The 16,334-nt window shown below is 43.8% G+C and overlaps 1 protein-coding gene across 1 annotated transcript in view; it reads left to right on the forward strand.

Annotated features, from left to right (window-relative positions):
* COL17A1 (collagen type XVII alpha 1 chain) overlaps positions 1-16,334 on the forward strand; it is a 69,584-nt gene that overhangs the window by 17,102 nt on the left and 36,148 nt on the right. Inside the window, exons 2-7 of the mRNA XM_027897996.1 lie at positions 10,124-10,189; positions 10,912-10,956; positions 11,809-11,907; positions 13,811-13,948; positions 14,309-14,356; positions 15,289-15,324. Coding sequence (XP_027753797.1) covers positions 10,124-10,189; positions 10,912-10,956; positions 11,809-11,907; positions 13,811-13,948; positions 14,309-14,356; positions 15,289-15,324 — 432 coding nt within the window. The remainder of the gene's footprint in view (positions 1-10,123; positions 10,190-10,911; positions 10,957-11,808; positions 11,908-13,810; positions 13,949-14,308; positions 14,357-15,288; positions 15,325-16,334) is intronic.

Consider the following 16,334-nt stretch of genomic DNA (forward strand, 5'->3'; position numbering starts at 1 on the left):
TGAAATAATCCTTGATCCAAAAATGCCCCTTTGAAACTCAGCAGGGAATAGGATTTGCAGGGCAGGAATGTGCAGGGCTGATAAAGGGGAGGGCAAAATAAAACTGTTCTCAGGGACACTTCGGCATCCTTCCTTGCATTTCCCATCCTGCTAATGAGAATCTCTCTCTCTGTATAGGAGGTGAGTTGCCGTGAGTTGGAGTTGAGCCCAGCAGAGATTTTTCATCAGGATTTTTTTGCCAATATATGTTTTGAATTTTCTGTCAAGATTGCAGACAGAAATCAGGCTTCTTTGCCAACACCCATCATTTTCCGAGGCAGATCTCCAAGATAAGTATTGTCTCAAGCTTTTGTCCTGTATGCAGTGTTGCACTGCAATTCTGCCTGTGTTTCTTTTTGTAATGGTGCTTAAGCTGCAGGCTTTGGACTGGTGCAGGTAGAACTGGTTGAATTGTTTGTTTGAAATAGTAATTGCTTGGAATTTCAACCGTGGATATGCTGGTGAGCTAGTCGCAAATCATATCTTGTTTTCTTTAGTGCTGCCAGAAAAGCATTGTTCTCTTTTTTTCACATTGCCAGTTTTTTGTAAACAGCTTGCTGTGACTTCTCTCCACTGTGTATATTGGCAGCACCACAGCCAGGTCATCTGGCACTGGTTGTGTCCCTTTGCTGCCTGCATGCCTGAAACATTTGATGTGTGAGATTAGCATGCATAGTTTTTGCCTAAAAGCCACTGGTACTAAAACTGTTTTAAGGGGCCACGGGTGAGCTTGCAAACAGGCAGTAGTTTTCTAAAAGCCAGGGGATAGGAAATTATTTGATCCTATGAATCAATCTTGCTTTCTGTGAGAAGTAAAATACTCAAGGACTGGTTCCCTTTGTCTTTGACGAAGCAGACTGGGCAATGGGCTGATTGTCAATAACTGTCAGCATCAAACAAGAGACTCAGTCCAGCTCACAGCTGTGCTGCCGTATGCAGCATGTGTTGCAGGCAGCTCTTACCTAGAGGACAAAGTGAAAGGGATTATTCATCATGCCAGCACTGGGGAGGAGAGGAGTCTTATGGATGAAAATTACTTAGTTTAAACTCGCAGCAAAGCCCCTCAGAGTGGCAGTGATCAGGATCATCTGCTTCACAACCCTGTTTCCTGGCAGATGCTGTGGTGTGCTGGACAGCTGGAGTAGCTCCCTAATTTCTACGGGGACAGGGACGTGGGGTGTGGAAAGAGGGAGAGATGACAGCAGGTTACCTTTGCACACCAACATGTTGACATGTTTAACATCCCAGCCTTGATGCTGTTAGAGGTGATAACTTCTGGCTCTGACAGCCATTTCCTGCTGTACAGCCTGACATGTACAGAGATGTAAAATGTGCCCAAGCACCAATGCACATAAAAAGCTGTGTGGAAGACAGGGGGTCTTTAAGAGGTCACAGGTGTGTTTTGTTTGGATTTGTCTGTCACCAAAATTACATCACCAGGAGCAGTCCCAGACACAGAATACAATGCACATGTCCATCCACAGCCCTTGGACTGAGCTGCTTGCTGCTGCTAATAGTAACTATCAGATAGTTGTATTGCAGAGCACCATGACAGCACCAGGGCCCAAATATCTGTACAGATTTGTCTCTGAGCAGAGGTAGTCAGCCGTCAACAGCTACTCAAAAGACCCTCCTGTCTACATGGTAACAGTAAGAGCAGCAACCCCAAATCTTCAGCTGCCTCCTCCCTTCTGGCTGTCCCCCACCAGAACAGCCCAGCCCTTCTGCTCTGGGCTACTCCAGTTTGTCCTGCACTGTGGAGGATCAGTGTTTTATAATACTCCACATGTGATATAGATTTATTTATTATAATTATTGCTATTTATTATTTGTACTGTGCTTAACATTATAAGCTGTGTGGAATGTTATATAAAGCCAGGAGGAGAGAGGAAAGGCAGTCCTTTGCTGCACAATCTCTATTAGTGGGTACAAACAGCCAAGACTTCTTGGTCACTGAAGTCTCTTGGGACCCAGGAGATTGAGTTAGCAATATTTTTTTGCATCCTGACGTTACTCACCTCCCTGCAGCCCAGAAGCAATGATCAGTTCCCCACAAGGCTTTTATTCATGCCCGAGGTTAGTCACGGTGAGTTTCCCAAGTGATGTGCAATTTGTGGACTTGGGGCACTGAGTCAAGGGGTGACTCAAGAGGCTCTGGTTGGTTCAGTGGCTGCCTGGCTCAGTTGTGTAAAACCAAGGCATGGAGGGAACTGCAGTTGCTACACAGAAATAGGTGTGGCTTCTCCTTGCCTGTGCGAACCGTCCTTGTGTGGGCCTGCACTATTCCAATCAGCTTCTTGGCTGATTCACTAGTTGTGTAATTTATGTGTCAATCACAACAGAATTATCAGACCAATATACACCTTATTCTGTGCTCCAGAGCTTCCTTTTAAGTTAAAGATGACAAGTTGTCATAACTTGGCTGTTTCTAAACCATGAACACAACTTAAGCTCTTAGAGAATGGATAGAACAAGCTGGTCTAGCTTTGAGACCCTTTATCTTCAGGCCCCCCTTGCAGAGTAAGAAGTGATTCAGATGTGCTGTGGCACAGCACTCCTCCAGGAGCAGTGAATGTGCAGGGTAGAGCTCTGCCTCAACTTCTCAGCTTTTTCAGAGCCAGCGTAAGGTACCACTAACTGCTGGAGCATCTTTCACTGGGAAGATGGTGCTGCCCTCAACTGCGATTTGATCTCTCTAACTGCCATATTGAGGCATTGAGGCTTCTTTGTGTGCTGGGAGCAGGGAAAGCAGCAAACTCTGCATCTGGTAGAACATTCCCAGGTACATCCAGTAGCAGTGTGACTCCACCTCTACAGGCTTCACCTTCTACAAGCGAAATCGAGCAGGACAAATGGGGGATGGAACAATGGGGATTGTTACCTCCAAGAGAAGCTCAAGGTGCCTATCCTGGTTTAACCACCAGCCCACACACCCCTGTTATTGCAGAAGTAGCAGCTGATGACGACCTGAAGCGAGGTCTGCTGCAGTTAATTGATTGTGCCAGCTGGACACCTGACTTGCAGTGACTCTGAGTATCTGAGATAATCACTGACTTCGGTGACAGGTGAAGCAGCTCAGGACCTCTCTAAATTATGTCCTTGATGTTGACACTTGCCCAGTAGGAACCTGAATGAACTAATAATGTTTCAGCAGGCAGCATCATCAACTCCATCTTCTCCTAAACTGACCCTTTAAAAAGTGGAGTCAGTGGTTCTCAAGATGTGATTTATTTTCAGTTTCATCCTAAGTCACCTCCAAGGCATACTCCACTTCCACCTTATTTTCCTTTCCAGTAATAAATTGGCAAAATGACTCATGAAGAGATGCTCCATGAGCACTTTGTTCTCAATAAACATTAAACCAGTATCTTTGTCCTGACAACATTACAGGCATTAAAATTGTGTAATTTTCACATCTAGTCAAAATTTTGATGGCTCCCTTTTGTTTACACATAGAGAAAGAGAACTGGTAGACAAGGGTAAAGGAAGGAGGAAATTCCTCCAGTCCTGAGAACATTATCTGAAAATGTGAGGTCCCACCTCTTGCTCCAGTGAAGTGTGTGTGCCATTCCAGTAAGTCTCCCTCATACTGGTGGGTCTTACAGAGCCCGTTCAGTGCTGTCACCTCTTGAACACCTTCTGTCTGTGAGCAGTCAGGCTGTGTCTGAAGCACCCGCTGTGGGTTGTGCTGGAAGCGAATGTCAAATGAGTTGAACAAAGTGCAGGTTTTAATGCAGTTGATAATAAGAGGGCAGTTATTTACGTGTCATGTTCAAAGAGCACAAAGTTCAAAAAGCTAGAGCCACTTTTATCCTTTCGGTCAAGGCTTAAGCCAAGTGCAGTTGGGCTGAGTCCCAGGATGAGCTCTACACCTCTTAATGACTTAATTACCACATGCAGCTTGTTTAGACAACTAAATTTCCTTTGATTAATGTTCTGAAGGCAGAGTAATGGATGCTTCCTCCATGCAGGGAGGAGATTATGCTGCATAAATATCTGCCTGCTGAAGATAAATATAATTACAAGTTCTGGGATTTAGGAGATGCATTGATGAATTCTGAAAAAGTCTTGATCCCCATCAATAAACACAGGGCATAGCCTTTGGAGTGGAGTGCAGTGCTGTAGAGCAGACACGTCCCTTCACACCTTTGGAAATGTTCAATGTGGAACTTAAGAGAACAGAGTACTATCTTGACAGAGCACAGCTACAGCCCCTCAAAAGGTCTGTGCAAAAATCCACATGAAGTGGTAAGTTCTTTCGGGGGAACAAATCTGTTAAAATCTATGTAGAATGATAAAAGCCAAGGTGGATTCTGATTGTTGTAAGGAAGCACGGGGCACCAAATGGCACTGTCATGTTCAGCAGGGGGAAAAACTTTTATGCAAAGTATAGTTAAGCTTTAAAAATCTTTGTTGTAGGACACTGCACATACTAAAATGTATAGATTAAAAAACTAACTGCACATATTAACAGAAAATATCTGACAAAGAATGACTGCAATGCTGCTGCATTTGACTCTGTACACCAGGAAAATATTCCTTTTTCCTGTTCACATGGTCTTCCCAGGGCTGTCACAATGAGACATGGTTAGAAGGCAGGGTCATGAGCTAAATGGAGTTTTGCTTTGACCCACCATGGCTGCTCTTCTGCTTCAGTTCCAATTCAGTAAGAAGTTTGCAGGTAGCATTCATGGAAGACATTTTGTTCCTTACTCAGTTGGGTGTATTTTTATTTATTAATATTGCTGTCTTCTGAATAGAGCACAGATATCTGTGGGGTTGGCAAGGCACTTCAGACCACTGACTTGAGTGGTTTTCAGCCAATTTGTAGTAGCTGATAGTTCAGCCCCTTGTATTTGCAAGCTTGCAAAATATGCTTAGCTTGCAGCCAGCTTTGCAGTGGCATCAGCAGGTGCTTGTAATTTCCTATAAGAAAATGTCAAAACAGATCTCTGATCGTGTATCAGGAAGTGCTGCCACAACTGTTTGTGTGCCCTGACTTAAGCCTTCAGACCTCTGTCTGGGATCTAAATAGTTAATCTACCTGAGCAAATAGGTAGGAGCCTTTCTTATTTCAATAAAGTTTGATTCCTGGAGGCAGATCTTTTTTTCCAGCGAGTGTCAGATAATTGGAAGGGTAGGGTGAGGCAGGAAACCACGACACGCCTTTGTTGGGACTTGTTAAAGAGCACGGGAATAGAAGAGCAGAAGAAGGGTGAGAATAAACCAGGTTAAATAAAGAAGAGGTGAACATTTTTGGATGATCACTCAGATTCCACACACCTTTGGAAGGACATGATATAAAGTGAAGGTGGCAAATTTTTGGTAGAAAGGAAGCGCTTGAGGAGAAAAACAGATTTTCGGTTCAGTAATCAAAGCATTCCAGGTAAGTTATATTACTAATAAAAAAAGCAAAAAAGCAGAAAAAGGTATCCCAGATTCTTTTAAAAATAAGGCAAAATAAAGGAGGTGTTACTTTTTTCTGTGGGGAATGCAATATAAAAATAAGATTGTGTAAGGGCTGTGTCATTTTGGTTTTCTGTTTGTCAATGAATACTACTCTTTTAAACTGAGTATCCAGTGAAAGGAGTTACCTGCTGGGAGATAAGAAATGTGAAGCCAAGCTATGGGCACATTTTTAATGCATTTTGTGAAACTATTGTAAAGTAGATAAAGTTTAGCTGAATGTTCTCTGTTCCATAAGGGTATTAGCATAGTGAAATACAGATCATCTGTTGGCTGTTTTTAAAACTGAGCAGATCTGGAATGTGCTGGAAGAGTAATGATTGTAAATTTGAGCTTCAGATGGTGGGTACAGGGTGTTAATGCTAAGTAAGTTGTTCTCTAGTCTTGAGAATACTTTTGAGTGAAAATTTGTGTTGCCATGGACAAACATGTCTCAGACAGGTGGGTTTATTTATCAGCAGTGACTCATTTACTATGGACTTTGTGCCATATTTTTGTCATAGAAGATTATGAAGCACTGTCAAGTGTTTTTGTCACAAGTAGTCAGAAAAGTCTGATTTGAGAATCAGTTTGAATCCTTCCTGCAGCAGGTCTAGCAATTTGAACATAGTGGCTTAAAGTGAAAGACTTGTCTTCTTTTCCTGTCTTTAGACTGACTTGTAGAGTGACTTTGGGAAAGTTACTTGTCGTTTTGTGAGTAGCTGCTTCATCTGTGAAATGGTGACAGCAGCACTTTCCAGTTCTGCAAACACTTTTTTGATTAATACCCGGTTGTTTGTCTTCTTTTCTGTGCCAGAGCCAAGAAGTTGTGCTGGTCAGAATGGCCTTGCTTTGGCCCATTTCTTTCTGAGTAGCTCAGTTAAGTAGGGACGGTGAGGACACGTTTTTGAAAGGAAGGCATCTGGCAGAGCAGAGTGAAGTCTGGGCAGCACCTGTTGCTTGTGCTCTGGGATATGAGCACATACTGGTGTCAAAGAAGACAAGAGAAGTTGTGGGCAGAGCAGAATTTGGTTCCTACAGCATGTCCAAGCTTTGGTTGGACATCTAACCAGCTTCCCTGGCATTAACATCATCCAGTGAGTCTACAAAATGAGCAGATTTTGGAAGCATGATTTGGTTGATTCAATTCTAACTGTGTTGGTTTTGGTAAAACAATTCGAAAGGAACAACTTTTAGAGCAGAATGAGGAAGTCAGATTCCTAGTCTGTGGGGTAAAAGAAAGATAAAGGGCCGTTTTTTAACCAGTTCCATTAGTTCCAGGATAGTGGCACCTGAAAGGCTTGGTTAAGAGGAAGGGGCACCCTAAAAGACATTCGACATCATGGGAGACATAGTCAGTGGCATCATTTGGAGGTGTCTACTGAGTCTTAGAGTATTCATGATCAAAGGGTTCCAGTGACATTAAATATTATTAATCTCAACACTTGCTGGTGCCTCTTCCTCCTAATAGAGTATCTCACAGCAGGAGCCTTATTAATGGAGAGAGGAGAGAGCTGAAAGTATGTGCCGTGAGTGCAACAGCATTCTGACATGAAAACTGGGAGCACATTGTGGAGGGATAAAAGAATCTGAAGCATACCTACTTTTAATTTTCCACCAAAATATATCCTTGTGGTTATTCACCTAACCTTTGAAAAATGTTTATTATAAACTTTGTTACCATTTCACCCAATACCTAAATTCTAAAATAATAAGACCCACTCCCCGGGCAGACGGAGCTCATTAGCCCTGTAAGGCAATCCATCTACGTCCTGAGGACCTCACTGCCACCGTCCAAGCTCGCTTGGCCCCGGCAGATGAATCTCAGGATTAAAGGGTGGGCTCAGTTCCGCACACACTGTGTCTCACCTAAAAAATCCAATGCGCAGGCTGGAAGGTGGAAAGACCTTCCCCAGTTCTTCGTTCGCGAAGACTGGCCATTTAAAAAATAATAAGAGGTGTTCGAATGTCCCATCTCAGACTGGCTCAGTGCCCTTGTCAGTGTGCTGCACTCCAAGCAAGTGGCACAGGGGGTGCAGAAGACACCCTGCACTGTCAGGATTTTGTGGAAAGCACAGACCTGAGCATACTTTGCAATGCTGGGCAGCTGTTGCTGTCCTGCTTTCAGTGCTGTCCAGAGAGGAAGCAGTGTGCACAAGTGTGGCAGTGCCAGACCTCTCCTGCTTCCTAGTGCCGATAATGTCTGCAAGTTCCCCGTGTCTGTGGGTGCCACAGGTACACTATGACCACTGAGCTTGTGGTAAGGTGCCCATAGGGTTGCCCTGCCTTATTCTGCCTGGTCTGTTTGGAAGTGATGCCACTTCACAAGTTCCTGCTTGTTGCTCAGGGATGATTGCAGTTGACTTCTCTGATTCAACAGCTCTATTGCTTTCCACAGACATAGCCCACAGCTATGTCTTTGTAAATCTGGTAGGAGCTGGTGAGATGAGTCAGTCCCGGCAGATGATGGAAATCCAGCTCAATCAGCCTGCTGCAGCCTGGGCTGGCTTTTGCATCCATGTGGCAAATACATGTGCAACATGGATTCAAAGTGCGCTGTGTGCTGGTGCCAGGCTGTGACATGCATGGCTCCAAAGATGTGCTTTAACCTCATGTTATTCTTTTTTTAATTGCCATCACAGCAAGATACTCCCCTCTCTCAAGAGAAGGCAATGATGCAGAAGATGCATTCCCTCCATGGTGGTGCTGGCCTCTTCCAGCATCCATAACTAACAACACTTCCCAATAGCAGAGGAAGTGGAGTTCTGGGGCTTACAAAGCAGTAGAAAAGCAGTTTCCAAATACAAAACTGTGTTCCTTGCCAAAAACACTGACAAAGCCAACAGTGCTGGCATCTAAACAGCTTCCAGCATCTGTTTTTATGGGGAGGGCTTGAAAGATGCTTCCACTGTTGATGCAGAAAGGAAGAATAGCAAAGATATTGCCTTTGCTTGGAGGAACCCCTTACCTTGCAGGGGACTGTCATCCCACTGGAGGAAGAACTCTCCTAATGCATACAACTGCAGTCTTGCATAGGCCTTGGAATCAACACCTTGGATCATCCCCTGGAAGTCCATAGCGTTATCAAGCACTGTGAGGTTTGAGCACCATCCCACTGCCACCAAGGTTGTGTAAGGACTTGGATGTGTCCTCAGGAACCCCGTTTACAGGGCTGTTTAGAGAAACTCGGGGTCAGCAGTGCAGAGTGAGGGCTGTGGGCACTGTGGTGTTCTCTGCAAAGTTCAGCTGAGTCAGTCATAGGAGGCTAAACTGGCTTGGCTGGCAGTGTGCCTTCCACACTCAAACTGTTCCTGTCCAGCTCTGGGAATGGCAGGAGCTGCTCAAAGACAGAAGTGAATCTGAATGTCAGGTATTCCTGCAGATTCTCTGCTGCATCCTACCTTGTGTCGTCATTCATACATGGGCAGTACAAGCATAACTTCAAGGGGGCTACACCTTCCAGGAGAGTTAAGTGAGGATCGAACTCAGATGGTAGCTGTGCTGGGGGGCACAGTCTTGGGTTCTGCCTCAAGCTGAGCTTTAAACCTTGGAAGGAATTTTACCCAAAGCTTTTTTTTAAGACTCTGCCTTTTAAATGTGTAGGTTTTGGTACAACTGGACCTTTAAAGGGGAGACTTCAAATGTAGTGAAGGGTTTTAGCCTATTGAGGGCTTGTGTGTAAACTAGAACCTCTTCTCATGGTTTGTGGCTGCTAAAGATGAAATGTTATCTTAGAGAGACTAGGAGTGAGCAACTGTGTGGTTCCTTCTGACAGAAGTGTTTTCTCTTCTAAATGATGTTTCTTTTCCACAGTCACGTTTTTTTGTGGTATATCTGCCTTGGCAGACAGTCATACCTCTACTAGAGGTTACTAGAAAGAGATCTAAGTCATGAAAAAGAGTGTACACAGCGTTCAGAGCATTGAGTCCAACACTGTGTAGACTGACCTGAGTTGGCATTAAATTAGATCAGATCCCAAAGCCACAGAGAGGGTCCCCAAATTGTCGCTGCTCTGCCTGTAAAGCAAGATAAAGCACTTCCTACCTAAATTCCTTGCTGCGAAAAATAGCTAGTTTAAAGGTATGTCCAATCAGTGCTGTGGCTTTAGGATCAAAGTACCCTGAGAATGCAGTGTTACTGTTGACAGATCCACAGTATCTCTGCCTAGGTTTTTCTGACAGTACTGGCAGAATGCAGGTAACTTACTCCTGCAACTGCTTGCACAGCTAATCCTGTACTGTGGGGTCCTGCTCAGAGCTGATGTGTGGGAGTAGTGTTTGAATCCTGTGATTTTTGTCAAACCTTTATAGGGGCACAGCTGGAGACCAAAGTGTAGTGCCACAAAGTCTGGATATAAATCCAGGTCTAAACTCCATCACTGAGTGGCTTTGCTTCAGTTGCCCCTGTCTCACCTCTTGGCTTTACAATCCCTCCTGGTGTTTCAGTATCCAGTGTTGTAGGTGCCAGTCTATTAGTAATAATCATATGGCTCTGGAAGGGCACTGTAAACTCCCTGGCACAGATGTCTTCCAGGCAGTCTGGTCTCCAGCTGAAGGAAACAAGAGGGACTTGTGGGGAGCTGTTGTCATTTCCTACTATTCACAGAGCTCTGAGTGCAGTCTCTCTGTTTTCCTTGCAGGTGGCAATGATATGGATTCTGTAACAAAGAAAACAAGACAAGATGGATCAGAAGTTACCGAAAGACGTAAGGAAGAGATTTTTTTGGTTTTGTATCACAGCCCAGAAAACCCAGAAGCGGATGGCCAGTTTTGTAAGGGTTTGAATGCCTATGAGAGGACCAGAACTAAGTTCTGCTCCTGACTCTGATCTCTCTGTTGAAGTCAGAATAAGGAATAGAATGGGCCAAAATCAGACATTTAGAGATGTGTATCACAAACCTGGTTGTTTAACCAGAAGACTGCCCTGTCTTAGCATTTCTAGCCAGTAGTGTGGACATTTGGATGCTGCTTCTACCTTTGATATTCATGCCCTGTGTAGCCTAGAACATGTTCTTAGGATATCTCTTTGGGGCTTTGTGTAAAACAGAACCTAATTTCCTGCTGGCCATATGGGAACTAACTAGGAAGCCAGTAAGGGGTCTGACCATAAGCTTTGCAGTTACAGCAATGGCTGTGGTTCAGAAGTGCCCAGAAATAATAACAGTTCCTTGTTTTACAGGGGTCTTGTAAAGACAAAAATGTTTCATGACAGTGATGTTCTTAGAGACAGAAAGACCTGCAAAGAAACACACTGCATTGTGTGCTAATGCAACCACAGCCCCCAGGCAGTGTGGACTTAAGGGACTTTTATTTAAATGAGTTGATCTTCTTTGACTGAGTCATGCTCCTGCATGGCAAATAAGTAAAAGATTGGTCTAGTTTGGCTATATTAACATGCCATTACATCTGCACCCTTTTTTCCCCTCAGTTATTACAGAGACTGTAACCACAAGACTGACGTCCTTGCCACCCAGTAAGTAATTTTCAGTCATTGCATTACTTCTGCTCAGTGTTCTGTGCCTCTCCATGCTATTTGTCTGCATTATTTCCATTATTTCCATAAGTCCCTGGATGCAGCTGTCTCAGTGCATAAAGACTTGCACTCAAAGAAAAGCAATTTTCAGAAAAGCCTTTCCAAAAATACTGGTTACTGGGGAGAAGGAAGAGTATGTGGGAAGCCATCTGGGTATTGTCAGAAGCAAAGCCACGAGCTCCACTAAGAGTGGTAGACCACACTCTCCAGGGATTTAAGTCCAGATATAGGGTCTCCAGTGGTGACTGTATTTTGGGAACAAGAATCAAAAGTGATGGGTCTGCAGCCTCCTCTACTGGGGCTGCAGTGTATTATCCTCCTGTCATCTTACCCAGTTGACAACAGTAAGTGAATCTTTTTGGGTAACATCAGAGGTCACAGGTCATTTCTACCTCTGTAGGGAAGTACAAGTACCAGCTAGGGAAGAATCCTCCATACTCTGTATCCCACCGTGTTCTTTATTAGCTTGCTGCAGCTGAGTTGGAAGGGAATTGCACTATCATCCCATTTATGGTGAGGGTTAACAGAAGTATCCTTCAGTCTGTGTAGGGAGCAAAACGTTACAAAGGGTTTTTTTTTTGCTTTTCCCACTCCACTGGGTGTGGAGTGTGAATGCTTGTCTGCTCTGCCAAGACACTTCCCTGCAGCTCTGATCTCTTACCAGACTTGAAGCTGTACATGTAATTGAGTGTGTGGACAGCTTAGGGTCCCTCCTGACTTGCCTTGCACTGCCTTTGCTGTTCTTATCTTCTGCCTTGAGAGAATGTCTCATTTTGTGCTCATCTCTTTCAGAAGGAGGGAGCAGCAGTGGGCTCAAAACATCATCCCACACTGGAGGGAGTGGAGTGGAAAAGAGGACTTACACCCATGGCAGCAGCTACGTGACCTCAAGTAAGGAACGAAATCATTGCACAGGGAGGAAACAGAGGGCAAAGGCAGCATAAATGGGCTGAGGAGAGATGCAGAGCAGGGAAGTGGGATGAGCCAGAGGTAAGGAAAACAAGATTTGTGAAAGTAGAAGTGGCAAATACATATGCTAAGCAGAGGCATTTCTTCCTTTAAGTTGGGTTTGAGAATGGGTGAGTAAATGATAAAATTCCCATTTTCCACAGAGAAAAACCTGATTTCAGGAGAACAACAACAAGAAATGCCATTCCCACTGTTTCTAAGCAGTCCTTCAGAAACAGAATTTTCCTTCTTACATTTTTTCCAAATCACAGTCTTTCTGACTGTTTTTGTTCTAATGACAGTTTTGATTAATCTTTTTTGTTAGTCTTGCTGAGGGTAGAATATTATTAAAGAATTTCCTAGAAAATGTTTTCTTGTGTTTGTGTGTCCATGTCTTTAGCACTTTGAACAGTCTGCCAGATTTTCTAGATGTGCTAAATCATTATGTGCTGCCTACTCCATAAAAACAGGGTTCTTCTCTGACAACATTATTTGCCCAGCTATTAAATTCTCATAGCAAAGGTCTCTAAATAATGAGGTTCCCAGCCAGGTATCTGACACACCTCTCTGTCCCCCATGGGACTGACTGTGTACAGAAAAACATAGAGAAAACAATCTCTGTGCTCCAAGGGAGCTGGCAAACCCAAGGGAGTGCAGTTTGGAGGTTCAAGAGGAGAGTTAGCATACCAAACAGATCTGACAGACCCCTTGCATGCCAGTTAAAGGGCAGATATTGTGGAATCACTTTGCCTCAGGGCAGAAGTGAATTGATTCCAGTGAAAATGCCAGTCTGATTGTCTGAACTGGCATCAGTGTGAGAACTGAACCCAGTCCTGCAAACACAGAGGATCATGCAGGATGGCCATCTTCCTTTTATTTCTTTTCAGCGTGTGTGGAGGAAGAGAGAAGAACCCAAACTTTAGAAATACTGAAATCTTACAGTTTCACAGAGCATTCTGTAATCTTTTCTTTCCTACTCTCTTGCAGAATGCCTCTAACAGGGGCTTCCTTGTCATAGTAGTTCTTTCTGCTGAATTAAATGGAAAAATTACAGAACAAACCAGGTCCTTGTAGAGGGGAAAGTTGGCAAGAAAACACTGTTGGATACACTCTTTTTGTAGGGATGGATAAACAATATCCAGTCTGATCCTGCTGATCAGCCTGGATATGTTGCCCTTTATCACAGGGCTCCCTTTCTGCTGCACTCTGATCATACTTCAGCATTAGATTTCATAGAAGAGTATGAACACAGCTATGGCTACTCAGTTCTTTCTCCACAACACTGATGTGAATTAGTCTAAACATAACAGCTACTAATCACCTCCAGGCTGCCTTGGGTCTGATGCACACCTCAATCACTTTTCCAGAAAATGAGCGTGACTAAATGTGAGTGTGGATAGTTGCTTTGGAAGGGGACTCATCTCTGCTTTCCCTTATCTTGTGATCTGCATCCCTCAGCACTTTGAGTTTGGCTTAACATTCTCCCAGTTTTTGTAGCCTGTGTCATGTACCACTTGAGTTTACAGGTGGATCTATATCCAAACCAAAACCCAGCACCATTCAGAGCTAGATTTGCTCAAGGGAGATGGCTCACTCATCCCCCTAGGCCAAAACCTGTCGTTGTATATATCATTGACAAGGTTTGTTTTGAAGCCACAAAGATAACCCACACTCCTCTCTGCACTCAATGCTGGGGACAGCCAGAGTTAGACCCAAATGTTGTTCTTGTCCATCTCTAGTTATGAGGTGCCAATGCAAATCTGTCCAGCTCAGAGACTCAGGGCATCCAGAGTGTACAGTCAGGGCTTATCTTCAATTTGCTGAGGGCATTTTGTTTTAACTGTAGGTGGAAGTGGTAGACTGAATTCAACATCATCATCCTCTGGCTACAGACAAGCCCAGTCTCCCAGCTCTACTCTCACCAAATCACCTGGCTCGACATTTGAAAGGAAAACCTACGTCAGCCGCCATGCAACTTATGAAGGTACCACAGAACATGCCACAGAAAGGAGGTCACGTGTACTGCACTCTGAGGGCACATTAATGCAGAATTGTCTCCAATAGCACAAGAATCACATTGTGGTTTTGCTAGGAAATAACCCAGCAGGGACACATTGTAATTATTAAGTCCTGTTTATAGTAATTCTCATTCCTAAAAGGAGTTGTGGTATATATTGTTGAAAGACGTAAGCAGCTCTTTCATGTGATCCTGAATAGCTCTTTTTTTTTTAAAATGGAAATGTTTGCTGCCCACTGGAGTTAGACAGTTGCCAGGAAGACATGTTTTGAAAGCTTTTAATGATCTTGTGCAAAATATTAATGAACCTATTTCTGTTCTTTGCAGGGAGCTCCAGTGCCAACTCTTCCCCTGAGTTTCCCAGAAAAGATTTTGGTATGTTCCTTTTAGAGCTGTTGCTCTGAATGTTGTGGCAAGGTCATGTGAGCTGATGACTACGAAGGTTTTTTGCACGTTGCTGTGCCTTGCTGTACCTGTGTTGTCTCTGTACTGGGCAGTCAGTGCAGCTCCATGACTTCAGAGGAGTTATTTGGGACTTACATTAACAGCTGACAGCCGGGTCTGTAGCTGACACATATTCAAACAGAGGGTGCAGACTGTGTGTGTATCTGCTGCTCTCAACTGCTTTTGTGATGCTCCCCATATGACATAGGACATGGAGAACAAAGTCATGGGATACTTCACAGCATTCCCTCCATCCCCATCCCCTACCATAGCTGGGATAACAGCTGCAAGCAAGACTCTTAGGATTTTGAGCCATTGCTGGATATGCTTCTCCAGTTGCTCTTTTGTAAACTTCAGAAAATATAATATATGGAAATATGAACTGGCTGTCAAGTCATACAGTTACACAGAACATTGTCAGCAGGTATGAGCTTGCCCTGTCCAAACTCTGAGCTCCTGATTTTACTCAGTGAAGACAATGAAACATTATTATCAGGCCATCTTTCTGGCTCAGAGAGGAGACAGGGTTTCACAGTATCCAGTGTTGGCCAGTGGGGTAAACAGGCCTATTAGCTTCCTTTTGTCTATTTGAAATGAGAGATCACCATCTGTGAACAACATTTCCGTGTAGAAAAAGAAACAGCAGCTAGTCCAGAAATGCTAAAGGTGCTATTGATTCTTTAAGATATTTTATGGTCTAAAGGGGGCCTGGTAAAAACTCTAAGAGTTCAGTTCCCCCAGCTGTGCCCCAAGAAAAGTTACTGTCTGAATCTGGGCACTCTGAGCGAGACTGGTGTGTTGTCTTTCAGAGATGTCACAAGCAGTAAAGACTAACATTGCTTTTTTCTCGTTGCTGTTCACAGCATCTGCCTCCACAAGAGGGAGGAGCCAAAGTCGAGGTGAGTGATACTGTTCTTTGAGAAAGCTCCTTTTTTTCTTCAGTGTAATTCAGATGTGTTAAATGGACCTATTCTTTAGCTGGAATCTATCAGTGTACACACAGAGCAGTCAGATGAGGTACGTGGATTTACACCACTGCAGATGTGAACCATTTATCTATAAGCAGTTGTTTAAACAAGCCTGGTGTAAAGACTGACCCTATTGAAGGTCATGGTGGTTTGAAGTGTGTCAGAAAGGAGGATCTACTTGGGAACCTGGACATCTGAGGGCATAGGACATAGTCTTCCATCTTGTCTGTTCACTACAATAAACTTGGCCCACCTGTGCTCTGGGACCTGACTCTGACATATTTACAGTAATTGCATTCATGTTTCTCCCACGGTGATCTGTCTTGCAAACCATAAAGCTGTACCCTGAAATGATCTCATGCTGCTGGTAAGGAGATGGGGAGGAAATTGGGGACTTGCTGTGGTCTGTGTAGCCAGCTCACTGTAAAGCTCTGCATTGTTTAAATCATTCAGTTCTTCTAATAATTTATTAACAGTGGTGGGGAAAGAAGGATTATATTAGTTTGTAAGAGTGTAATATCTGTTCCCAGTGGGTTGAAGAGGAAACTGTAATGTTACTTTATCCAAGTTAATTTTAGCAGTGGCTATAAATCAAAGCATGCTCTTGCACACTGTTCCTGCAGAGTGTCACATTTCCCAATTATTCTGCCTCAGATTGTCACAGTCTCCTCTAGCACACTACATACCTGAGCTCCCATCAGAACTAGGCCATCCATAATAGAGCAGACACCAGAGAATCAGGTCCAGCTTCTCATATTACATCAGAAAATAATTCTAATCCATCAGTTTCTCCACATGAATGCCAAGATAGTATTTCTTTTATAGTGCATGCACTGTCAGATTTCATCTTGAGGAGCATGAATCACGTGTCCTGGCTGGCTACTTTGCTTGTGGGAAGCAAACTTAAAGGGTTACCCCAACCAAATCACATTATCTCTGTA

The sequence above is a fragment of the Empidonax traillii genome, unplaced genomic scaffold, assembly GCF_003031625.1.
Source record: "Empidonax traillii isolate 1590-97213 ecotype Southwest subspecies unplaced genomic scaffold, ASM303162v1 scaffold574:size890810, whole genome shotgun sequence".
Classification (NCBI taxonomy): Eukaryota; Metazoa; Chordata; class Aves; order Passeriformes; family Tyrannidae; genus Empidonax; species Empidonax traillii.